Source organism: Stenella coeruleoalba, assembly GCF_951394435.1.
Source record: "Stenella coeruleoalba genome assembly, chromosome: X".
In the NCBI taxonomy this organism is placed as follows: domain Eukaryota; kingdom Metazoa; phylum Chordata; class Mammalia; order Artiodactyla; family Delphinidae; genus Stenella; species Stenella coeruleoalba.
The window spans coordinates 84,412,741-84,439,662 of NC_137152.1; the positions used below are offsets into that span (position 1 = coordinate 84,412,741).

The 26,922-nt window shown below is 45.1% G+C and overlaps 1 protein-coding gene across 1 annotated transcript; it reads left to right on the top strand.

Annotated features, from left to right (window-relative positions):
• The first annotated feature begins 10,226 nt into the window (after positions 1 to 10,226).
• PLP1 (proteolipid protein 1) lies at positions 10,227 to 25,265 on the top strand. Its single transcript, XM_079910291.1, has 7 exons — positions 10,227 to 10,375; positions 18,611 to 18,797; positions 19,548 to 19,704; positions 20,888 to 21,056; positions 21,488 to 21,561; positions 22,349 to 22,414; positions 23,496 to 25,265. The coding sequence occupies exons 1-7, from the start codon at positions 10,372 to 10,374 to the stop codon at positions 23,565 to 23,567; spliced, it is 729 nt and encodes a 242-aa protein (XP_079766417.1). The 5' UTR covers positions 10,227 to 10,371; the 3' UTR covers positions 23,568 to 25,265.
• Positions 25,266 to 26,922: the final 1,657 nt, after the last annotated feature.

Below are 26,922 nucleotides of genomic sequence, written 5' to 3' on the forward strand. Positions count from 1 at the left end.
CCACCATTTACTGGCTGTGTGACCTTGAGCAAGTTATGTGAGTTCTCTGATACTCAGTTTGCTTGTCTGTAAATTGGACATTGTAACAGTATCCACTTCTTTGGGCTGCTGCAAGACCTGGTAGTAAAATTTGTTTGAAAAAAAACAAAAATGTGGGGAATTCCCTGACCGTCCAGTGTTTGGGACTCCACGCTTTCACTGCTGGGGCGCGGGGTTCGATCCCTGGTTGGGGAGCTGGGGTCCCGCAGGCCGCATGGCTGCAGCCAGAAAACCACCAAAACAAAAAAACCCCACAAAGATGTGATAGCTAGGTCATGTCTGAAGCGATTCCTAGGCTAAACAACTCAGGGATCCAGCGGCCTAGTGAATCTGCGTGCCTGTGATTTTGCTGTAGACAGAGAGCGCTGCTTTGCTGACTCTGGAGCTGGTCTGAGGGAAAGGCTTATAGGCTGCAGTGGGCATTTCCCCTCAGTCAGAGAACCCTCCACCTGAGAGTAATTTCTCCAACCCCCATCCCTGACATATTGTCTAATTGTCTGTAGTACACAATTTAGCAACACCCTTGGGTAATGGGAAGAACACCAGACTTGGACTTAGAAGAACTGCGTTTGAATCCTAGCTCTTCCAGTGCCAGCTGTGGGCTTCAGATGCCTCAGTTTGCTCATGTGTAAAATGGGCATAACAACCCTACCTCGTATGCTATGGGATTAACAGGGATTACGTTTGTGCAAGAGGGGTAGGGTGATAAATTAGTTGACATAAAGGTTTCTCCTAAGAAGGGTACAGTCCTTTTTAAGGAAAATACTCAGATACGCCAGTTTCAGGGAAGGAGGTGCTCTGATGGAAAGGACTGGAAGATAACACATATGTAGCTAAATTGCTTTTCATAAGAAATAAACATGAACTTGGGGTGGGAGAGAAGAAAAAAGAGGAAATGAGGGAAGGGAGAAAGGAGCAATAGTGGATGCATGGCAGGAGGATGGAGTTTGCAGAGAAATTCCAAGTAGCAACGTAGCCAAGGACTTTTAAATACAGGAATGTCTAGTCATCAATTTTTAATTGTTTGTGTTGCTATAGCATATGCCCTTCCATCCACCCAAACATCGCTAAATTCTGTTACTTGCACAAATCCTTTATGTGAGTGGTTTTTACAGAAATCCAGGAAGAAAAGCAGCATTCCCAATCTGGTGTGACAAAAAATAGAAAGCAGGGAGTGGCCATGGAAGATGGACTGGATGTGAATCAGAAGTTCATTAGGAGCCCAAATTCAGAACCAAATTTGGTCATAGGATTCTGAGCTCCCTTAGAATTCTCAGAAATCTTGGGGAAGACACTGGGCCTCCCTGGCAAGGCGTGGCATAGGGGCTAGAGCCAATTTTATCTGACTTTGAAAGGACAGGCTAAATCCTCTGTTTACATGCGCACATAGGGCAGGCCAAGCATAGGTAGATGCTCAATGTTAGTTGTGTCTGAGTCTCCATTTGGTTAATATCTCTAATATGTTTTCCAGATGAGCCTGTAAGTCCCCTCAGGCAAGGGCTTTGTCCTGAAATCCTCCCATTACTCTGTATTCTCCTCAAAACCTGGCAAAGTGCTGGATACAGGATAAGAAGAGAAGAGAGAATATCAACAGGAGAAAGGCCAGGCCCTAATTATTAACAAGAACCGCTATTATTACTGTTGTGCTGTGTCCTAAGCTGAGGTGTGTTGCAAACCCAGTCTGGCTTGCTACAAAGCCTGAACCCCTAACCACTGCATTGTACGGCCCGCCTCAGGGCCCATCACATCTTGCCTTGCCCCAAACGATCTTCCCTAGAGTCAGGCGTGGTTCGGGGAGCTGGTAAGGCTCACAAGATGAAGGAATGGGGGGCCAAAATGCAGAGTAGAAGGTGTGTCCATAGGGAACTGTGATTTCTTTTTTGAGGTTTCCCTAGCAACCCCGCCAGCTCCCTCCCCAGAAACCAGCTTGGCTTGCCATGGAAGATTGCCCTGGCTTGTAGGGTTGCCAGAATTAGCAAATAAAAATACAGGGCACCCAGTTAAATCTGACTTTCAGATAAACAATAAACACATTTTTTAGTATAAGTATATCCCAGACAGTAATTGGGAACATACTTATCCTAAACAAGTTTTTTGTGGTTTATCTGAAATTCAAAGTTAATTGGGTGTCGAGTATTTTATCTGGCAAGCTTACTTGCCTGGACATCATACTTCAGAGAGTAAAGGAATGGGGCGCTTTTAGAATTTCCTCTTCAGTGGCTTCAGCATGGGGAAACTGACGCAGGCTGTTTTGCACAGCCCTTGAGGGAACTTCTTCAAGGACTGTGCTTATGGCCCTGCGTGGGTGCGAGTGCTGGTGTAGGCTGACCAACTTGTCCCAGTTTGCCTGGCGTTTACCTAGGTTTAAGCATGGAAATTCCCACATCTCAGGAAACTTCTTCGTTCTTGGCAAACCAAGACAGTTGGTCATCCTAGTGAGGACCATACCTAGAGGAGCACGCGGCTGAACTGCTGGGTGAGTCTCAAAGGGTCTCAGTACTCCTCAGCATAGTTCCTCAGGTCCATTTAAAAGATGAAGAGGTTCCGGGGAAGTCTAGGAATCCTGGATCTGAAAGGCGTTGGTTCTAGAGATCATTCAAGTTCAGCTTCTGTTTGTTAAATGCTTATCAAACATTTTCAGAGATACTCTGTCACCTCCCCTAGTTATTATTATTATTATACCGTAGCATAGGCACTGTGCTTACTATGTTCATTATCTTGTGTAATCTTCTCAATAACTCCACGAGGTCACTATTATTATTGTTCATTTTTTGGAATGAAAACATGGAGACCCAGAGAGGTTGAATTGCCCCAAGTCACAGAGCTGGTATTTGGTAGAGCTGATATTCAAGCCCAGGTGTGTCTGACTTCAGAGTCTATGTTATTAGTCACTCTGCTCCGCTGCTCACAGAGAGCTCTGATCATCTGGAAGGCCCACTTGATACCTTGCTAAAAATCCTTCATGCTGCAATCCTATCAACTTCCTTCTTGATTTATCAACAGAGAGAGGATGGTTACTCCCAGGAAACCCAGGACTAGCCACTCTCTCTAAACTCAGCTTTAACTGGGACAGCCAGCCCCACCCCAGCATTCCCCAGCCACCTCCATGTCCCGTTTTTGAGGAAATCTGAGGACAGTAGGGGAGCTCTTGCCCCAGAATGAAGAACCCTACTGGCTTTTTAGGCTTGTAGCTTAGGCTCAGTGGCTCTCTCCAAGGCCAGCTCCTTGGAGGATGTCTCATGGGCTGAGAATTGAATAGAGCTTCTGTGGCTGGGCAGCAACCGTAAGGCCAGGGTAGAGAGAACATACTGGTGAGGATTTGCTTTCCTTCCTGAAGGTTTCTGCTGCGGGGAGGGAGCAGAGGCTAAGGAAGCTGCTGACACTCTATCCTTTGAAATCCTTCCAAGAACTGCTGGATTCAGCTTATGGAAATAATTGCAGTGCTTTAGGAAATTTGAAGGATTTTCAAGGATAACCCAAGAGGCATGTAAAACCCTCTTTGGAGGGTCCTCCAGGGGAATTGCCTCTTAGACTTTATGGTTTTGGACTAATTGTGCTTTAAAAAAGAACCCAGTTCCCTCCAAGGGCCAGGGTGTGTACAGCCTAGGAAGGGGCAGTCCAGGATGGAGGAGTGCATTAACCCCTCCCTGCGCCCCTTGTGCCCCCTTGGCTGTCACAGACAATTCCAGAGCAATCGAGTTCCTAGGTGGGGAATGGTTGGAGGGTGGGAGCTCCCCCAAGGCTCAGTGCCTGCCGCATCCTATTCAGTGGCAGGAGGAGCCCATGCTGGTGGGGAGAGCAACCACCCAGTATTCCTCCTGGTCTCAGCCCAGGGTATGGGAAGAGGGGAGGGGGAAAGCAATCCTCAGCCCTGTGGGGCATTTGCGCTAAGCTCTGGCCCCATGATTTGTGCTTACGTGGAGTATGCAGCTCTCAGCAGGGAGAACTGAGACTCCCCTTCTTCTCCATCCTGGATGCTGACACAGTTTCCCAAGGAAGGCACCACAGCCTCGAGGGTAGACAATCCACTCCATAGGAGCGTGGCTTTGCGTGAGGTATTGTCCACAGCCCAGAGCGACTCCTTTGAATCAGGCAAGCAGCCAGGGATGAAGGGCTTGGCCTGGCTTCTCTGAATGGACAGCAAACTTTGATGATGATGATGATGATGATGATGATGATGATGATGGAGGGGGCAGAATCATATCTCTGAAAAGGCAGTCCTGGGCAGCAGCTTTGAAAGGGAGGCTTGAGCAGCTGCCTGAGCGGGTCCCTTCAGTGGCAGACGTAGCCCTCACTGTTCGTGGGATCAGCAGAGGGGCGAGGAGGGGCCTTGTTCCCCTGGAAGGTGGAGGAACCGGCCTCTTGTGCTGAGGACCTTTCTTGTATTCAAGGGCTCATGTCTTCACCTCCCACGGGGAGCAGGACAAGAGCAACCCCTCTTCCCCATCCAGCTGTACCTCAGGAGGGGTTCCTGGGAGTACTCTCCTGCGGCTGGAGGTCAGTGTTTTGGAAACGCAGGCAAAGAAGGGTGTGGGCGGCATGGGGGCTGGCCTATCTGCCACAGTGAGGACTTCTCTCTTGTGATCTACCAGCATCAGTGGAGCAGACTCAAGGGACTCACAGACTGCTGTCCCTCAATCTGCCTGAAGCATTTTTCGAATGAGATTTTCAATAGAAAAACCAAGACATTGCATATAATTACAATTGTCCCTTGGTATCCGCAGAGGATTGGTTCCAGGACTGGTGAAGATACCAAAATTTGCTGATGCTCAAATCCCACAGTCAACCCTCAGCCCTCGGTATCCACAGGTTCTGCATCCAAGTATTCAACCATTCGCAGTTGGTTAAATCCAAGGATGCGAACCCCAGGATACCAAAGGCTGATTGTACAAATTCCCACTACACTAAAGTGCGTAGAGTGAAAAGTCTCCCTCTTGCTCCAAGCCCCCTATCCCCTTCCCCAGAAGCAGGCCACTCTTATCAGGCTATGTGCATCCTCCCAGAAAGATCAGAGATCTCTCTTGAAAGTGTTTCCTTTTTTTCTGAGTTTGTTTCAACCTTAACTTTACATTTTTTTAAAATCTTTATTGGAGTATAATTGCTTTACAATGGTGTGTTAATTTCTGCTTTACAACAAAGTGAATCAGTTATACATATACATATGTTCCCATATCTCTTCTCTCTTGCATCTCCCTCCCTCCCACCCTCCCTATCCCACCCCTCTAGGTGGTCACAAAGCACTGAGCTGATCTCCCTGTGCTATGCGGCTGCTTCCCACTAGCTATCTACCTTACGTCTGGTAGTATATATATGTCCATGTCTCTCTCTCGCTTTGTCACAGCTCACCCTTCCCCCTCCCCATATCCTCAAGTCCATTTTGCAGTAGGTCTGTGTCTTTATTCCTGTCTTACCACTAGGTTCTTCATGACATTTCTTTTTCTTAAATTCCATATATATGTGTTAGCATACGGTATTTGTCTTTCTCTTTCTGACTTACTTCACTCTGTATGACAGACTCTAGGTCTATCCACCTCATTACAATAGCTCAATTTCGTTTCTTTTAATGGCTGAGTAATATTCCATTGTATATATGTGCCACATCTTCTTTATCTATTCATCCGATGATGGACACTTAGGTTGTTTCCATCTCTGGGCTATCATCGTAAATAGAGCTGCAATGAACATTTTGGTACATGACTCTTTTTGAATTATGGTTTTCTCAGGGTATATGCCCAGTAGTGGGATTGCTGGGTCATATGGTAGTTCTATTTGTAGTTTTTTAAGGAACCTCTATACTGTTCTCCACAGTGGCTGTACGAATTCACATTCCCACCAGCAGTGCAAGAGTTCAACCTTAACTTTAATGACTCCTCTTTTGTGACCTCAAGTTTAACCATACACAAAGTAGAGAAAATGGTATAATGAACCTCCATGTCCCCATCACCCAGCTTCAATAATTTTCAACATTTAACCAATGCTATTTCATCTAATCTTGCTATTGTAATTTTCTGGGGGAGGAAAAAAATCTCAGGCATCATGACATTTCACCTCTAAATAGTTCTCTATGCAACTCTAACTGATATAAGATCCTTTTAAAAAACATAATTACCATGCTATTATTACACCTAACAAATATAAGAAAGTCCTTAGTATTATCTAATCTCCAGTGACTGATTTTGAGTCCCACTATCTACAAATTGCATGTAACTTGCCCTGCCTGGAGCTGAACGTGGACACCGTGCTTAGCCTGAGAAGTACAAAGGGTTGGAGACTTGGGCCACAGCAGCCTGAAACCTGTCCATGCTCCCCCGGCTCTTCTTGTTCAGGCCAGAGGCTCTCTGTGTAAACATTCTTTTGAAGCAAAACAATCTTCCAAGCAATTTCTAAGCAATGAGAGTCTGGAGAGGTGCATTCTCTAGAGGTGGCTCTGTCCCTTGCCTGCTGGGTGGCATTGGGAGAGCTGCCTCTGTACCCCATCAGCAAACTAGAACAAATAACATTGGTCCTCAGAAGCTAGGTGAGTATTTGACAGCCAAGGATAGTAGTATTATTTCTGCTGTGCTCAGAGATTGTATCAAACATACGGCCCCTCCGCAGGGACCACTGTGCCAAGACTGGCTGAGTTTTCATTTTGGTGAAGGTGGATTATGTGGACAACTTATTTCTCCAAGTTGCTAGTATCTATTTGGTGCTCCCCAGACACTCCTTTCCTGAGCTTATTCATCTGATTATTCTGGCTTCCAGACTACCCTTCACTCTATCCCTAAGCCATGGGCATCTCCTCATCACAAATACACATCCAACTCACGCCCTGCCCCCATTCATCCTTGCACTGCTCTCTGAATCTTCAGGAGAGGAGAAAGAGCACCCTCTACTTCCTCCCACCCCATGCCAGCTCAAAGTATGTGACATCTCTGGCCCTCAGCCCTCAGTTCTCTTGGCCAGAAAGGCAAGGCCACCAATCGGCATGAAATTGGGTGTGGAAAGTTCTAGCTCAAGTGCCTAGGAAATAATATATTGTCTGCCAGCCAGCCCTCTGTGCCAGGGCTAGAAAAGCTATAAGAATAAGCCACTTGCCTTCTTAAATTTGATCTGGGAGGACATTATCTTGGGGAGGAGAAGCAAAGCCTCAGCTCCGCAGCCCCAGTGTTAGCAGGTGACCTCAGGTACTGTGCCTTCTATGTTTCCCTTTACAATCTTTTTTAAGAACATGGAGAAGTGGCCTGCCAGATTGGGCACTTGAGCCCTTATTTACTTTCCTGGGAGAAATTCACTGGAATTCCCTGAATTTCAGAGTTCACTCTATATAATGGAGCAAAGAGAACCCACTTGCCCAGTGGCCTTCAAGAATCTGGTAATGTGGGATCACACAGCAGAGAGGGGAGGTAATATCCAAACATTTTGGAGTTATTTGCAAGAAAGCTGCACAACCAAAGCAAGCTATGATCAAGGGGGCCCAGATCCTCTGAGGTACCATCAGAATTACATTAAGCAAACTGTTTACTAGTTTCATACAATCCTGTATTGTTTCCACAGGCACCCAGTGCAGGCAGCAGGCTGCCACCAAGAAGGCTGGCAGTGCCCTCTTGAGGAATCCCTGGGTACTGCCGGGGACCCAGCTGGACTCTGGAGAATATTTGCCAAGGGCAGCCAGCAGAACCATTGGAAGCAGAATCACAGAAATAGGTGGGTTTGGATAGATGTTTTAAAAAGCCCCCTTGGGGACCTAGAAAAAACCCTACGAGGCCTGTGGGAAAGGCTCAGGAAAAGGGTTGTGAGTGGGTGCTGAGGCAGAGTGTCAGGCCCTACAGAGCCACTGTAACACAGTAGATCCTGGGGAGCTGGGAATCCTAAGGCACCAGGGACAGTGAACATGACACAGTCACCTGGCTGAGCCCCTTTGCCATCCCAGGCATAAGAACAAGGTGCAGACTGGAAGACATGCTCCATCAAGGACTGTGGTGAGAGAAAAAGAAAGAGAGACAGAGAGAAGCAGAGACAGAGATGGAGAAACAGAGACACAGAGATTGAGACTTGGGGAGAAGACAAAATGAATAGTATGGCAAGAGAGCTGGAGGAAAGGAGAAGAGAAATGTTGGGGAATATGGTTGAAAAATTGGTATCTGTGAATTTACTGGGAACGCATATTTTCCTCCAAGTAGCTTCGCAGTCCCCAGAGCTGCTGCTGGGAATCCAGGGGCAGATTTGTGAGAAGCTCAGCCTGAGAGATTTCCCCTGCATATGGAGCTGTCTCATCTATTCGAGCTGTAAAAAAAACATCTCTCTCATCCCCTAAATCAGAACCCTCAAAGTTTGCACTCAGCTTCTTCTGCCATCTGAGAAGCTGAGGGCACACATTTGGCCCATTTGACTTCTTGCTTTTGGTCCCCCCTCTCCTCCAGGGCCATTCTCACAACAACCATCCAGAAGTTAATTGTTGGCACAATCCTACAACTCAGTTTCCTCAGTAAGTGGAGTCTGTGGCTGGAGAACAGGGCTGGCGAGGTCAGGGATCCTGGGACCCTCTACCATCAGTCATATGGCCTTAGTCTGGTCTGCTCCAGAAAGCTACTATTATACGGTTCTGCCAAAGGGGCAGTGTTTACAGGGATCCTTTCTCCTTGGGGCTGGTATAAGAGCAGAGGATATAGAGTTCTAGGACTCTGGACAAGCCTCAACTACTGCAGGACTCAGGAACCGAGGGGACCCACAAGAGCATCTGCAGAAGATTCACCCATTTCCTAACAGAAGAGCCCAAGCCAGAAACGTGACCAAGGTCACAACGCAAAGAGAAAACTGTAAGACACAATTTTGCCTCTCTCCCCACCGTAGGAAGATTCTAGACTCTGCTCAATATCTCCTTCCTCTCCTCTCTTACCCCAAGGCAAAGCCATGGGGAAAATTAGGGAGGTGGCATCCCTTACTTCCCTGGAGTCTTAATGGTACTCTTCCATTTATATGCCAACCAGTTTCCTTATAGGCCGTCCATGGGAAGATGTGGGCCTCAAGGTCAAGAGAGTCGTGTCTCTCTGAGATTCCTGAAGGGATAGGGAACACGAACAAGGAGCTAGGTAGACACTGGTTAAGGTTCAGTTCTTCTAGAAAACCTTCCATAGGCTAATCCCACCCAGTCCTGGGCACTCAAATACCTTCACAGTCTTTAGAAATAAATATTATTAGGGTTAGTATCTTATTCCCTTGTTTTTGCTACTTGGCTATTTTTTCTTAGTGTTTCTCTGAGGAAAGAACCATATTACTTTCCCCTTCCCTCCATCCTCACTGGCACCCATGGCTTCACCTCAACCCAGTCCCTGCCTCTCACCAGCCTGGGTTCAGCTCTCTGATGACACTATTCTCAGGGTGGGATATTGACTACCTAATTCCCAGATTGTGTTCTCGTGTCAAAGTCAATTACCTTCCATGGAAATCACCCACATCCCTAACTCTGACCTTTTCTTAAGCCTATTCTGTGAACCTGCACAACAGGTCTTGCCCCGTCCCTGGGTCTCTGTTATCCTGTCTATAAAAATGATTACAATTCTAGTTTTCTCCAGCTTGGTCAAAATCTGTTCGTGGAATCAACAGCTTGTGTTTTGTCCTCATTCAGTTGAAACTAAGAAGGATTTGGAGGAAATTATTTTAAAAGACAATTTTTCTTTTCTCTTGTGTTTCTGGAGCTGGGATGGCAGGGAAGGAACGTTTATTTTCCAAACGGTGGTGGGGAGAGTAATGGTGGATAGGGTCAAGGGCAGCTAGGAGTGAGGGGTGGGGTTGGGGCAGAGTTGGAAGGACTGGGAGGTGGCATCTAGGTTTTAGACCCTGACTGCCTCGTCAGGGCTACTACCTTCCTGGCTTCTGACACTTGTGCTGCCCCAACCCACACCAAATAGATCCAAGGATCAGTTGGAGACCTGCAGGACCTCTTTTTATTTCCACCCCCAAACCACATTTCCAGATGTCTCTGCAGCAAAGTGAAATTCCACACAGGCAAGCCTTAGGGGGGGAAAAAAAAGAAAAAAATGAGACAATTGGCAGTGAAAAGCAGAAAGAAGATGGAGGCCTTAGAGAAGGGAGTATCCCTGAGGAGGTGGGGACAAGGGGAGGAGAAGGGGAGGAGGAGAGGAGGAGGAAAGCGGGCCTGTCCCTTTAAGGGGGTTGGCTGTCAATCAGAAAGCCCTTTTCATTGCAGGAGAAGAGGACAAAGATACTCAGAGAGAAAAAGTAAAGGACCGAAGAAGGAGACTGGAGAGACCAAGATCCTTCCAGCTGAACAAAGTCAGCCGCAAAGCAGACTAGCCAGCAGGCTACAATTGGAATCAGAGTCCCAAAGACATGGGTGAGTTTCAAAAACTTTAGCATGGAAAATTCAAGCCAAAGCACAGGAATTTGCAAGAACTTTGCGGTTCGGGGTTTCTAATGGTTGAAATGAGCTGTGTTTTGGCACCTGTTTTCTTTTTAATTCCTTAGCACGCAATTAAATTAACTCCTTTGCTGTACTGAGAATGATGCTTTATTGTCAAAGAACTCCAGCAGCACGTGGAGAGTCCCACAGGTCCTTGGAGAGAGTGCCCGGCGGGCTGGATGTGGTCATGTGTCCTCCTACCCCCTCACTTCCCTCTACCTTCTCTTTTCCCCTGGTTCCCAGGCCCCTGTAATGGCCCAGTCAGCTGACATCCCTGGTTTTGCTGGAGGAAACTAATGTTGGCTGGCCCTCAGCTGTTCAAAATAATTGCTTGCTTGATACAAAATTTGGACCCTGCTGGGCATCAGAAGGAAACTGGGAGAGATGGGCTCAGGCTTGGCCATGGCTGAGGAGGCCAATCTCAGGTTCAGGAAATGAGAATAAAGTCCTCAATGGCTTTACCATAGGGAACGGATATGGGTAAGGGTGTGTGTGTGTGTGTGTGTGTGTGTGTGTGTGTGTGTGTGTGTTTGTGTGCGTGCATGCACATGTATGGGTGACCATATGTAGCAAATATTAAAGACTTAGCCTTCCTGAGGCCATGGCTCAGACTCTAAATCCTTGCTATGACAAGGAGGTTGATGGGACCTTAGGGCTCTTACTGACTTGGTTGAGTACTGAGGGCTTCTCTGTAGAGAAGCTATGAGGTCTGAGGTCTGGTCTCTGGTGGTGTCTACTCAGAGCAAGGTGTGCAGAGCACAAGGGTCTTTGTCCACACAGGATGCCACAGAAACATGTAGACATTTCTCACATTTGGCAAAACAAGAGCAGCAGCTTGAATACATCCTAAATGAAATGAGAATCAATTGTCCTGAGTATTCACCATCAAATGTAATACTCAGAAGGCTCCAACAACATCCATGGAGATAGGTTTTCAATTATACTAAGCTGGTGTCAGACTTTAGGTTGTTTCATCCTGAAACACTGAGAGAGCTTTTTGAAGCGTGTATTCAGGCAGGATAATTAAGAGGGCAGAGAACTTGTCTAGAAGTTAACACAACCAGGTTTGAATCCCAGATCTGCCACTTATGAACTTCGTGACATTGGGTAGGTTGCTGTGAATGATCACTTCATCATCTGGAAAATGGGGATAACGATAACTGCTTTGTCTACTTTCAGGGTTATAAAAATCAAATAATAATGATGTGGGAGTCCTTTGAAAATGGGCAAGCTCTAGAACAATTGTAAATAATAATCATACCAATTATTATATAATAATGCATGTACAGGCTGACTCTTCTTTACAAAGTGTTTGGGCTTTCTTTGTATGTACTCTGTGCACTTGGGTAAGAATCATTTGTCCAATTGAGTGTGGCCAGGTGAGAAGTGAATGTTGGAGGAACTCAATTCCTGCCCTAGGTAACATCAAGAACCCTACCTAATGTCAAGGCAGCTGATTGGGTAGCTTGTGAATTAAAAAAAGGAGAGGGAGTAAAGAAGGATGCTGAATATTACTTCCTTAGAGGATGAAAGCCCTGAGGAAAAGGCAGGAACAAATAAGGTGACCATAGGGATAGTTTCCTGTTATGGAGGCTGGATGATTTCCTTCAGGGGAGATTACCATAGTGAGGGCACAGTAGAGGTTGTGTATTGGATACCAGATCCTGGGGGTGGGCCATCCTTGGGCCAGGTGCACATGATGGAGTAGCCATTGAGTTCTCAGTTATTCAATGACAAAGTATCTCAAGTACTTTGTAAATAATAGACCATCTCCAGCAAGGTACTGAACTGCTACTACTTCTGACATGGAGTGTTTGCTGTTTAACAATTGTAGTAGACAAATTATATCGTGGAATCTGGGATTGGAAGGAATTTAAGAAGCTGCCTGAGCTTATTCTCAATGCAGGATTCCCTTCTACAACAGCCAATTAAACATTCCTACAGCTTCTTCTTAATCACCCCCAGGAACAGGGAGCTCACTACCTCAACCATACAGAATCCAGTAGGATTGGAAGTGAAGAGGAACAGGGAATTCAGTAGTGTCCACACAAAAGGTTTACGGGGGAAATGATAATTCATTAAAACTTGTCCTGACTTGGGAGAGGGATGTTCCAAATGAGTCTTTGGGATAACAATGGAACCGGAAAAGAGCCAAAGAGCAGTAGCTGATTATTCTCTGCTTAGTAACATAATGCCATTACTGAACAGCAAAACATTGGCTCCTGCAAAGCCTGATGTCTGAGAACAGTGGCTGTTACCCCGGTAACCAGACTATGATGCTTCCCTCCAAAGGTGGCTGTTTGCCGAGCAGAGTAGTTTTGGCTGGCTCAGAGTAAGTGAATGTAGCCTAGGCAAAAAGTGTGGAGGCAGAGCAGCGGTCCAGTTTTTTACAAAATGCCTGAAGACTATCTGAATCCCATCACGATGGCCAGAATGCTGCAAGAATGCCAGGAGCTAAAAAGAAAGCAGATTCAAACCAGCACATTCACTTACCTTTCCTAGAGACACTGACCAAAATGATCATAGGTAGCCTTCCCCACCCCACTCCTCACCTTGGCCCTGCAGAGCCAGAGGCGCTCTTGGAGAGCCAGGCAGATTGAAAGGTCTGCTCTGCTTCGAGGACCTTTTGCTCTGGCTCTGTGCTAGGAAATCCAACAATTTACTCAATAGCCTGACAACTAGAACTATGCTCTCAAATCTCTCTGAGTAGTAACAAGGCCCAAGAAACCCCTGGGAAATGGGTGGGAGGGGAAATATAGTCTCCAAACCTATGAAGGCAGAACCCCAGCCAGTGGAATCATTTTCCCTTGTTACCTTTTTGTGTATTAACTTAAATCCTTGAAAACCATCCCCAGGATTCCTGGTGCTGAAAGAAATCAACAGTAGAAATGCCCTCCTTGCCCACAGAACTTCAGGTCCAGAGAACATCAAGTCAGGGCAGTGACCTGATCAGGAAGGGTCACAGCAGCCATGGGAAGTGAACAGAGTAGCTTTCCCTTCCTTTCCCACTGTCAGGGCCTGCCCAGTGTCAAACTCACAGCAAAAGCTCAGCAAGTACTGATTGATTAATTCCTCCTTGGTTATTTTAAAATGGTCCTAGAGGTGATCGTTCAGTTCCGCACTGGCCTCTCAGCTTTCTGCCAGACAGGGCTCTGGAAAGGAGTCAGTGACATCCCGAGGAAGAGAACAAGGTTCCCTAGATCAGCTTCACACTGCAACCAAGGGGAGAGGAGGAAATGGTGGGAGACTAACCTAAGGAATAAGGTATGAAAACTGTTGTCTCTCAGCTTAGTGCCAGGCGCTTCTCTTTAACCTTTCCAGAAGTGGGCAAGGCGAAGACAATGTGTCAGAGATAGAGTTTAACAATCCAGCCTCTACCCCAGTCTCCCAATGTTTGGGTATAAATTGGCATACATGTGTGCACATGTGTATCCATGCATGCGTGCCTGTATGTGTGTGTTTGGGGAGGAGTAGGGAACATAGGAAACAAGGTGGTCCAGATGCTGTTGCCATGGCAATAATAATACCTGTTCAAAGAGGAGCCTGAGATTCCTTTTATGTTTAACTCTGCATGACTTGACTATCTAGCAAGCTTGGATTCCCATGCCTCAGGGGCTACAGAGCCCCTTTCCAGCGCTTGAATGTGGTATAAGTGCTGATTTCATGTAGGAAAGACAAGATTATAGGCAGGGCTTTGTCTGGTCAGGATAAGGCCAGAAGCAAAAGTCTTTGTCTCTGGCACCTCCTGTTGATTGTTCTTTTACTCCTAGAACCCACCCACTCATCCCCATCCATCCCCAGTACCAGTCACGGCTGCTCTAGCATCTTGGTCCTGTCAACTGTGATAGGTCCTGATCAAGGGAGCCTCTGTTCCTGGGGTGAGGTTAAGGGGTGGGTTCTGGGAGGAGGGTAAGACTTTAGCTCAGATTAGAGACTTAGGGAGATGGGGCCAGTTTTTCACTCAATGAGCCTGCCTGTTGTTTAGCTCTATTGTATAGGGTTCTTCTATCTCTCCCTTTGTCAGCTGGATTCAAGGGACAGGCTGGGAATTGTGCAAGGCACAATTGGTCTCTTTCTACCATCCCTTTCCATGAAAGCCCTTCCTTTCCTCCCTTTGATGGGTTCCCAGATTCACACTAAATTTCCATCACGGAGCTTGTCCTTGAGGCGTTCCCAGGGCATGGGAAAGGAGGGAGGGCTTGGGAGCTTTTGGCTCCTGCTTAAAGAGACAGCATCAGGATCAATCCAGTCCCTTGGATAGACGAATCTGGATGAGTCACAGCAGTCCCGTTGATCCTTTTCAGACTCCTGTGAAGAGCATTAATGAGAAGGGCTTGAAGTTCTATCACAGATTGATTAGACTAGTTTGGGGAGTTCGCAGATATATCTAGCCAACACTGAATATCTCCCCTTTGCTTACCTTTTGCCCACAGGACTTGGTTATACACATTTTAACGCTAGATTATAGGCAGCTTTGGTTTTTGATTCACAGACATGTTTGTTTTCCCCAATAAGACTGAAAGGTCTTTGAAGAAAGGGACTGGGCCTTATAATTCCCTTTTGTTTCCCATAGTGTCTAGGTTACTGCTAATATGCTTAATAATTGTACTGAATCCAATGAACAGAAATGAAAGGAAAACACCGGGGAAGGTTATTATTTTTCTTTATCACCTCTCAACAAAGTCAGGTGGTTTAATCCAATTCTGTTGCATTGGGTAATATTGTTGCTATATAGTTCTTTTATGCCAACTCCACCATGTTGCAGTCTATACTTAGCCTGGAAATGTGAGAATGTCCTTGCAAGAGCCAAGGAACTTCTTCAGAATCCCTCACAGCCTTCCTGAATCAAACCGATATCTTTTCAACCGTGAAGTCTTCTGAAATGGAGACCCTCTGGCTTTAGGTTCACACATTCCCAAATCAAAGGGAACCCAATGGACCTTTCTCAGAATGTTCTGATTGTCAACTACTTTGATGACACAATTTCTTGCATGTTCTAAGTTTTTCCCAGTTGGAATCCAAAATTTGATTTTTTGCTTGGACTGACTGACTGAGATCCCTCACTTCTGCTGAACTTAAATGCCCCCAGAACAAACATTTCATTTCAATGTGAAGAGGTGGACACCTGATGCTTATGCTGATATTGTTGAACTGTTTATAGCTGAAGAGTGATAGATTTATCCAGGGCCATTTATTTCCAACTCCATGTTAGAGACTCATTAAAGCCTATGTCCTTTAGTACCTTGCTTCGAGTGGCAGTGGAGCAGAAAAGGGGGCGCTAAGTTATTTGAGCGCTAAGAAAATGGAGGAAAAGTGGATGTAAGAAGAAAGAATATCAGTTGATGATTCAGAGTTGCTCCCATGGCTTAGCCCTTTATCACCCAGTAAGAACACTATATGTGATACTCTCTGGTTATTTGGATGATGCTTGAGGGATCAGATAGACTAAAGTGGCTTTTTTCCTCATCTTTACAACCGTGGAGGGGGCATCAGCTAAAACTTAGAGAGGAATTCTCTGTTTGGTTAGCAAGAGTTCACGTTTCTCCATCCCTGCTCACACCTGCACCACCATTTTAGCCCTTTCCAGGGTGAGAAAGCTGGGGTGAGTGAGTGGGCACAAGACGGTCACTTGCTACGGACGATGACTCTCCTTACTCTGGGCTAAACAAACAGTTCTTCCATTGTTCCCTGGGTCTGATCCCCTCCCCACCCCCAGGCCTGCAGGCCCCTGCAGAATACCAATGAGGCTCCTGAGATCTCAGGGAAAAACAAGGCTTCTTTGTCCAGGGGAGCTATGGAGGGCTCTGTCCAAGCCTTGACCCTGTGCTGGGGAGAGAGGGAACAGTGGGGTCACTGACCTTCCCTTCCCCCACCCCCAGGCTTCAGAGACCTTCTTTACTAGAAGATTCTAAGAGTTTGGGGGTGGAGAAGAGTTGGATAGGCCGAGAAGGAAAATGGCAGCACTGTTTATTTCCAAGCTCCTTTTCTTGACTTACAGGATACATCTAGTATCTTAACCTGTTGAGAAAGAGGAAGATCAGTTTCTGAATGTTTCCTGAGGACAATGAGCAATTTAAACTGCTATGGTTTTCTCTCTGGTATATACATGTGTTTATGTGAACATTTGCATTCATGCATGTGTCCCCGCCCTGGCACGTGTGTGCGCACGCGCACACCCCCCGTGGGCCAGCTCTAATGAAGCACTGCTTCCCACAGAGGCCAAGTTTTTTGACAGCAGTGCTTCAGTTCTTAGAAAAGGGAGGAAATTCAGTTCTGCTGCAAATGTTAGCTACTTATTTTGCTTGGCTTGGGCTTCTGAGTCTTGTCTGGTGTGACATACAAGAATCTTTGAGGAAGTGGCTCTTTGAGTACCAAGGAAGGGCTGTCATTTTAGGGGACAGTGGGTAAGAGGACTCACTCATTCTGTGGCTCTGAGAACAGAGATAAGTAAATGTCTCTGCCTCAACTTTCTCACGATAGAGATAATTTGGTCCTTCAAAATCTGTTCACATGGATGCAGTTCAGCCAGGCAAATCACCAGATGGTCAAGCACTCAGGTCTAAAAAGAAACTGTACTATTATTAAGAGGTTCAGGCAAAGGACTCCCCCGGTCCCTGGTACCCTGGAATAGACAAGCGAGCTTTGGATAAAATCCAAACCTAAAAATTAATACAATTTATTTGATTTGTGTAAGGAGTTCCAACATGCTTTTCCAAAATAGCAGCTTCTCAGCACATTTGCTGATTATTTGTGTGTACGTGTGTGTGTGTACACATATTTTATATACACACATATTTTATATATGTGTATACTACATATATACACAAAAATACAAAAATAATTCATAGGCCATATCTATATGATATGTGGATAGATAAAATCAGTGTATATATAACATTTTTCTGAAGAGTTTAACACTTTCATTTCTTCCACCTTTTGGGGATCTGGCTGAGAGGCCAGAGGGAGCCATCCTTTTCCCATCTAGTCAGTCATCTACTGGATATTTTTTAAGTTTCACTCCATGTGACATCTTAGAGCTCAGGGCTAGTACTTAGGGGCACCGCTGCTCTCAGAGCCTGTGACTTGCGTGCCTTTCCTGCTTCTCAGCAACACTGGCTTGAGGCCTGAGGTACCAGGTCTGGGGAATCTCAGGGACCCTTAGCACTTTAAGACACCTGTGTTCCCAGGCCCTGGTGTGTTTTGCCATTCCAGAAAGACGTTTCATGCTTTGTTGACTTTGTATAAAGTCTCTTTGTAGCTGTTTTGACAGAACTCCAGGGTAGGACTGAGGGTGGGGACATTGGCCAAACTGTAGTATTGGGGGACAAATCAGCAGTGCAAAGTGTCCAAAAATCATTCAGCCTGCATTGTTTATTACTGAGAATAATAGTAATCCTCCCATTACCATTTCCCATCCTCTGCCAGTTCCCTCCTTTCCTTTGGACTGCTCTCCACACATCCAGACTAAGAAGAATCAAGCATTCCATGCAGCAAATACACACAACGTTCAGGAATACCCAGGAACGTGGAATTTCCAAAGTTTCTCCACCCGGAATGCTGTTTAAGGCTCAAATGTTGTCTGACAATATCAATATCTCTGGCCTACACTCACCCCTTCCTGGAATTCTAAGGGCATTTACTCTTTATAACCATTTACTTGGCTGCCTGGAATTGTTAGTTGAAAATATTAGGTCTACCTAGCTCATTCTCCTCAGTAGACAAACAAGTCCCCTGTGGCAGAGTCTATGTCTTTACGCCTTCACACTCCACATAATACCTAGCACAATGCTGGGTACATAGTAAGTACTCCATAAGAGTTGATAAATGATGAAAACAAATCAGAATGAGAAGAAAGGAGGGAATGATTGCATCATCTCTCTAGCCGGCTACCTGAATACCGATTGTTCAAAAACCCACTTACATTCTGGGGATTAAAGGTAAGGATTTATCTTCAAGAATGGAACAAAGTATAGTTTGGGGGGGTCAATCTCACATTCTAAAAGTCTAAGGTTCTGGACTCTCCTGCTTTTGGCCTCTGGGGTGACACCCCCACCCCCACCCCCTACCATCCGTGCATGTGAGCACAGGGCCTGGCTGGGCTGGTGGAGAGTGATGAGTGATGAGCTATGTATTGCCCATCCCTGACTGTTTACCCTCTTTTGTCCTCAGGCTTGTTAGAGTGCTGTGCGAGATGTCTCGTAGGGGCCCCCTTTGCTTCCCTGGTGGCCACTGGATTGTGTTTCTTTGGGGTGGCACTGTTCTGTGGCTGCGGACATGAAGCACTCACTGGCACAGAAAAGCTAATTGAGACCTATTTCTCCAAAAACTACCAGGACTATGAATATCTCATCAATGTGTAAGTACCTACTGTCCCCCACGAACCCTGTCTATCTTTGAGATACAGAACTCATCAGTACCTTAGTGACTAGTAGGGGATTGGTGTGGGGACAGACAGGATTCCTGGATCTTCCTTCTGTGTGCAGGTTCTACCTGTGCCACATCTGAAGCCCTAAATGAAGGGAGAGTGCCACATTCAGAGGGGGAGTTCTGCCTGCCTGCCAGCCCACTCCTAACCACACCCACCCCACCCTTGCTTTGTCCCACATGTTTTAATTTCTGCTAAGTAGGGTTAACATGGACAGAGTTGGAGCCTCTGAAGTGGTCCATATAAAGAACTCGGGGGAGGCACGACTAGACAGGGTGGGGCTGCTTCTCTTGGTTTACCACACCACTTGAGTCCGCTCAGGCACAGTACTAAGCCTCTCCTGTTCCTAGGGCAAGTTAGACTCCTCTTCTTTCATCCCTCTTCCTTCTTGCCTAGCTCCTCTCCACTCTCTCCTCTGAGGGAGCATCTCTGAAGGGTCAGGTCAAGGAGAGTAGTGCCCCGGTTCTTCAGGTTACAGGGTAAACCAGGTGTTGGGAGGAGCATCTTCTTTTACTTCAATGAAGATAAGGTAGAAGCACAGAGGAAGAACCTAGTGATCCCTCTAAAGAATCCCTAGCCTTGTTTAGGTGCCCACTCAAGGGTCCAACTAACTTATGCAGCAAGGGAACTGGGCCCTCAATTCATTAGATTTTCTGGCTTTTTGTCTGTCTGTTAATGTAGGATCCATGCTTTCCAGTATGTCATCTATGGAACTGCCTCTTTCTTCTTCCTTTATGGGGCCCTCCTGCTGGCTGAGGGCTTCTACACCACCGGCGCAGTCAGGCAGATCTTTGGCGACTACAAGACCACCATCTGCGGCAAGGGCCTGAGTGCAACGGTAACAGGGGGCCAGAAGGGGAGGGGTTCCAGAGGCCAACATCAAGCTCATTCTTTGGAGCGGGTGTGTCATTGTTTGGGAAAATGGCTAGGACATCCCGACAAGGTGATCATCCTCAGGATTTTGTGGCAATAACAGGGGGTGGGGGACAACTGGGCGTGAGTCTGTGGCCACACCCCCACCCAAGGCTGGGTCCTCTTTAGGGGCCTGGCTTTTGAGTGAGGACGTGATGGCTGCAGCCAAATGAGAAGGTCAGGAAGAACGTGGTGCCCAGCTGGCTTAGCCTCACTTTTTAAAAGTTCCCTAGAAAATTTCATCTCAAAAGGAAAAGCATGAGTTTCGTGGGATGCTTTGTTCAATCAGACCATTTCTAAGCCATCTGTTGGTACCCCTTTACTCCCCTCCTAGCTGGGACCACAACAAGAGTAGATCTGACTGCCCAAGAGTTTAAAATGCTACTCGTGGGATTGAGATGTAGGTAGGTACCTGATCTGAGAGGGAGGGTGGATCATAGAAATTAAGTAATTGACTCCAAGATGGAATCCATAATATTCTGGGATCCTACATTGTTGGAGGCCCCAGAGGGGGCTAGTGTAGATCTGCATATTTAATACTTTATCTTTGTTAGAGGGCTATCCATGCTTCCAGTGAGGTATACATTGGTTTCCAGCCTCTAGAGTTAAAGATCCTTTGGGGGATGAACATCTGTGGGTTGTGGTGATGTCTTTTGTGGCTAGCAGTTGGCTTAGAAAGGTTTTGGGATCGGAAATTTAAATCTCTTATTGGCTTTGTTCAATAACTAGGGATCCAAAGTCCTTTGACAAAGAACATTTTCTAAGCTCAGCCTAAGGCATTTAAATGGCACGACTTTCTTTCAAGATCTCTTTTGATTTCTTCACACCTTATCTGCCCAAACAATCTCCTGAAGCCTCTCTAACCCAGGGGTCCTCCTCACTCCAACCCCCACCCATTCCCCCCACCCTCTGTCATATTTGGGGCCAGTTCTCTAGTAGATACTGCCAATGACATTTGGTAGAGGTGCCCTGCTTACTAATTTCATTTGGTGGAAATCCCTGGAACCTGGTTTCATGTCTGGTACATGCCATTCCAGGATCTCCTTGTTTATATTTCAATGTCTGCAGGCTGATGTTGATTTCTAACCACCCCATGTCAATTGTTTTAGTTTGTGGGCATCACCTATGCCCTGACCATTGTGTGGCTCCTGGTGTTTGCCTGCTCTGCTGTGCCTGTGTACATTTACTTCAACACTTGGACCACTTGCCAGTCTATTGCCACCCCCAGCAAGACCTCTGCCAGTATAGGCAGTCTCTGTGCTGATGCCAGAATGTATGGTGAGTTAAGGTGGCTTGGCTCCCCTACCCCCTATCGAAGCACTATATATTTGGTTCTTAGGGTAAGGAAGGTGGTAATTATGGGGAAAAATAAAAATATGGATGCTTGGATCTAGTTTGTTAATCCTTCTCATTGAAACTGGAGAGGTTTCTTCCCTGAGAAGGGAACTTCTTGGAGGTGGTGGGAGTTTTCTTAGCTCTTTGCACTGCTCTACCCCAGTTGACTGCTGTCCCCAACCCAGAAGCAGCGCATTTCAATAACAAACAAAAAAATTTGCAACTGTTTTTTTGGGTAAATCTTTAGAAAAGAAGATCCTGATTGTCAGTAGGACCCAACTTTTCAGCCAGGATGATTAAAGATGGAAGAAGTGCTCCATATAGCCCCATAACTCTGTGAAGCTTACCTTGGTTGATATTTGTGTCTTATGTAGGTGTTCTCCCATGGAATGCCTTCCCTGGCAAGGTGTGTGGCTCCAACCTTCTGTCCATCTGCAAAACAGCTGAGGTGAGTGGGGCATTGGGTTATTTTACAGTGGAATGGCTAGTAACATAAAATTTCTACCCAACTTTGATTTTAAGGACCACAATTTCTTTTTGCTGGATTTTGAGTTAGCAAATTGCCTTCTATAAAATATTGCCTGAGCCAATGAGCATACATGGTAAAATATCTATTTTCCTTAAAGCTGCAGAGAAAGCCTTCCATTCTAAGACTTCCTCCCTTAAAAGAGAAATTTTTAGCTCTAGGTAAAGGTAGAGCTTAATGGCAAAATCCCCCAAGTGAAAATTTTCATTCTTTTACTTAAAAACCTTATCAAGAGAATGGGTTGTGCCCAGACATATGTAGGTTTTATAAAACACATTTAGTTTGGAACTTCTCAATCTCATTTAAAAAGAAAGTACATTTGAAAAAGGAAACACTGTATTGAGAATGGATATTATACACAAAGGAGGCAGGGGAATAAAAGTAAATCCTGAGGAAGAAGGCAGTAAACTATTTCTTTGAAAGCAAGATGTTTTGGGATTCTGGGCACAACCCAGGGGAATCAGTTGATTATTTGGGAAGACCATACTATTTTATGAGTATTCTGTGTTCTGGGTGCTATGGGGTCAGGTGCCATGGTGTACATTGAAGAATGGGAGGCCTACACTCACGGATGTAACAACTTAGTTAGAGATGCCAAATTAACACACAGAAAGATATCGACACATTCAGAAAGTTGCACTCATGATCTGCAGCAGAGCCTATTTCAGCTGTTGCAAGACCCAGTTCTCCCTTTTGCATTTTCTTACAGTTCCAAATGACCTTCCACCTGTTTATTGCTGCATTTGTGGGGGCCGCAGCAACACTGGTTTCCCTGGTGAGTTGTCTTTTAATGATCTTGGAAAATAAGTGGTCCTGGGATAGCTTGGGTACAGCTCTGCTGAAAGGTAAAAAGAGGTAGATTCCTTCTAACCTTGAAGTGCTGGAGAAAAGCTGCTGGGCAGAGACAGCAGAGTGTAGAGACTGTGGCCTTCTACTTTGGGTTGGCAAGGCAGAAAATTTTCAGAAATGAGATAAGAACAAGCAAAGTGGTGTGAGGAAGAGGAAAGAGATTCGTGGTCAAGAATAATAAGATAGAGCATTTACAGAGCCAGGTGCTTTGCAGTCAGAAATTATAGTTAATTCTCAACACATTCCGGTCAGATCAGTGACAAGAACACTGAAACCTTACTAAACATGATTCTTGGTAGCCTGGAATTCTATATACTGTAAATAGGAATCATCTTGGATGCTCTCCAAGGGATTTAGTTACTCTCCTGAAAATACTGGAAGGACCTCTTAACATTATTAGAATTGTTATTATGGATGGTGTTTCGGCTCAGTGTCAATGTAGTGCATTCATTGTTCAGATTAAGAACCCGGGGTACTGAAGGGTGAAGCAATTTATCTCCAGTCACTGAATAAGTGGTGATCAACCAAGGATCAGCTTGCAGCACTCCTGGCCCCCACCGCTGAGGCTTTTCTACGGAGTCGAGTTGTTCCTCATCTTGTGAAATAAATGGATGCATTAAGCAGGGGAAGGCTGTGCTGCACCGTGTGGCTATGCGTCTACAGCAAGCACCCTATGAATCCAGGTCGCTCAGACACGTAAGATATGATGGCAGAGCCCAGTTAGTGTTCACTTTCCTGAGGAAAACTCAGTGCTGGGCTGAGCAGAGGTGTGGAAAAATTCCTTGTCGAGTTGATTCTCTGGGCCTGGGCCATTGGAAGGAAATGTCTCAGAGAGGACTTCTAGTGAAGTTTACAGGGCAAAAGCCTGGATGTGCTGCTTTTTGCAGAACAGGAGTTTTTTTCTTTATTTAACTATGATTTTATTTCTACCCTTCCTCGTTCCCAAAAGGAGTGGAGGAGGGAGCCTTTTCTACTCTCACTCATATTCTCTCTTCTCTTACCTACAGCTCACCTTCATGATTGCTGCCACTTACAACTTTGCCGTCCTGAAACTCATGGGCCGAGGCACCAAGTTCTGATATCCTGTAGAAATTTTCCTTTCTCTAATAGCGAGGCTCTAACCACACAGCCTACAATGCTGCGTCTCCCATGTTAACTCTTTGCCTTTGCCACTGACTGGCCCTCTTCTTACTTGACGAGTGTAACAAGAAAGGAGAGTCTCGTGGTGATTAATGTCTCTCCGTGGACTCTCCCCTCTTACGTACCTCTTTTAGTCATTTTGCTTCATAGCTGGTTCCTGCTAGAAATGGGAAATGCTTAAGATGGTGACTCCCCAACTGCAAGTCACAAAGAAATGGAGGCTCAATTCAATTTTCAAGCATCTCCTGAGGACCAGGAAGTGTTTTCTTCTCAAAGGGCACTTCCACTGATGGAAACAAAGTGGAAAGAAAGATGCTCAGGTAGAGAAAAGGGATGTACCTGGCCCCCTTGCCATTTTGGGGGCCAAATATATCCTCGTTGGTGTACAAAACTGAGAACTCATTCCTGTCTCCCTATTACCATTGAAGATAGAAGAAAAAAGAATGCCAGCAAAACAATAAGAGCATTTGCCCAAATCTACCTATTGCAGCTGGGAGAAGGGGGTCAAAGCAAGGATCTTTCACCCATAGAAAGAGAGCACTGACCCCGATGGCAATGGACTATTTAAGCCCTAACTCAGCCAACCTTACTTATAGCATAGGGGAGCGTAGTGTCTGTGGAGACAAAGGGGGCACCTGGCCTTATACCTCGTTAGAGAAGAGAAACAAGGTGTTGTCAGCATTTTCTCACTCCCTTCTCCTTGATAACAGCTACCATGACAACCCTGTGGTTTCCAAGGAGCTGAGGATAGAGAGAAACTAGCTCATACGAAAAAAGACTGGCCTAAGGAGTAGCAGTTGCTAGAGGCTAACGGTGTAAACTGAGCCAGCCCTCTGGTAGACACAGGATAGATAACTCTTTGGATAGCATGTCTTCTTTCTGTTAATTAGTTGTGTACTTCGGCCTCTGTCATATCTTCACAATGGTGCTCTTTTCATGGGGTATTATCCATTCAGTCATAGCAGGTGATTTGAAGATCTTGATTTGTTTCAGAATGATGCACATTTCACATTTTTCAGTTTGTCTATCGCTTGTTTGGGGTTGTACCAGAAAGGTCTGGAGAACGATTCTTTGGTTATGATTCTTTAACAAATGAAAATTGGACATTAAAAAACGCAAATGATGTGTAAAATTGGCTAGTTATTGCATCTCTTGGGATTTTAGACCAATTATTCCGTCCTTTGCAGAAACAGATTTGGTGAATTTGAACCTCAGTTTGAATAACCTATTTGATCATTCTTTCTAGCTGGCGGGAGATGATTTGATTTAGCCATGTTACCTTGGTGTATTAAAGAGTTAGGTTTAACATACAGGTTATTCTCTCCTGGTGCAGATCATATATCTGAATGCACCAGCCATCAGCTATTCAGTTGGTAAGCTTCCATGGAAAAGGAAAAGTGGAAAGAGTTTGAAATTCGAATAGCTCCCAGGTTTCAGTCTTCCCTTTCTGTGTTTGGGTTTTAACTTTGGGTTAAAAAATAAAAAGTTGATTTGTCTTTATTAAGGGAAAGATTTTATGGGTATGGCTGTATGTGGCTCTGTTGCTGTAAAGAGTCGTTTTGTTTTCTCCCCCAAAGTGGTTTCAACAACGTTTAAGGAGATGTAAGGTTTACAAAAAGACACTTGATATTTGCTTTCAGAACAGTATACAAGACAAGCTTCCAGGCTGCATAGAGGGAGCAGATGGAAAAGGTTCTGTAAGAAACCAATCAAGATCAAGGAAAGTGAAGTAATCCATACCTTGTGTTTTGTTTTGATTTAATAACATAACAAATAACCAACCCTTCCCTGAAAACCTCCCATGCATACATACACACATATACACACATGAAGAGAGTTAATCAACTGAAAGTGTTTCCTTCATTTCTGATATAGAATTCCATTTTTAACACACATAAAGGATAAACTTTTAGAAACTTATCTTACAAAATGTATTTTATAAAATTAAAGAAAATAAAATTAAGAATGTTCTCAAACACTGTGGCTTTTGATTGAATTGTTCTATTTAACCCTACAATAGCAACTCAAAATAATTGTACTTTTATTGTGCTTTGTTTAAGGAGCTTATTTATTTTTCAGGTCATACAAGTCATTCCCACAACAATTTTCTGAAATAAAGAGTAGATAAATCACTTCTATTTTTATAGCTGGAGGCACTAAGAAATAGAGGCAAATAAAGTACCCAAAGGAATCCAATAATCCAATAAATACGTATCTGAGCTTGGACTAGAACTCAACTCAGGTCTTGCTACCAACTCATTGCATTTTAAGGTTTCTTTTCTCTTAGAAGTTGGGTTTCAAAGTATCGTTCTACTAATTCAGAGTCAAGTATGGTTTCTTCTTTAATATGACAATGGTGCCCCAGCCCTAGTGTGTATAGGATTCAGTTATTGTTAACTTTTCTTGGAATTGTTGTCTATTCCAAAAATAACACTTAGTGCTTCATACATGAATAATGCTTAGTTTTATCTGGAAAGTACTGGTTGAAAGGTTTAATGTAGGGGCAGAGCAGATATGGTAAGGGCAATGTGAATTTAAACAGTCTGTGGCGGGGCAGGGTTAAGATAAATTAGTGACACCTGCTACTCTAATGGCCAGCCCAGTAGCCCACTTGGGACACAGCATTAAATCCCTGTCACAACCCTAGGCTAGAATTTGACACTGTCAGACAGTAGGCACTCTAATGACCAGCCTAAAGAAAGCTGACGTAAAGTTAGCTGTCGATTCATTGTCCCGTAGTTGCAGATGGCAAGGAGCATGATCAGAGAGAAAGGAGAGTTTAGCTTGGGGGCAACAAGTCAGTCATCAGTTAAGGAGCTCCGTTCAAAGGTAGCTTCAATTTAATCTCCTGGTTTCTGCTTCACTGCAATTAATATTCTGCAAGCAAGGCTGGTTGGATGACTTTAAGACAAAGAGAATAAAAATATGACAAGGACTTATTTTTAGACACTGGCAAACAAGGACACAGCACTATATTTTGGAGAATTGATTCAGGGTGCTATAGAGTGATGTATTTTTGCCTCAGAGGAGTGGAAAACCAGTTCCCAAGAAAGCTGTGTTCTCCATCTGCCCTTATTTGGCTCTGCCCTCTGGGACCGATCTATAGATGGAGTTTCCAGGCTCTCAGAAGCTGAGAGTGTCTCCAGTCTGTCAATTGAGCCCTTTGTTCTTAGCTCTGCCACACACCATAAACCTCTTTTCTCTGAACTGAAAGAGTTCTCTTTGTGCTTAGATCAGCCAAAGATCAAGATGCAGCAGTATAAACAAGAAACATTTTCTTACAGCATCAGTTGT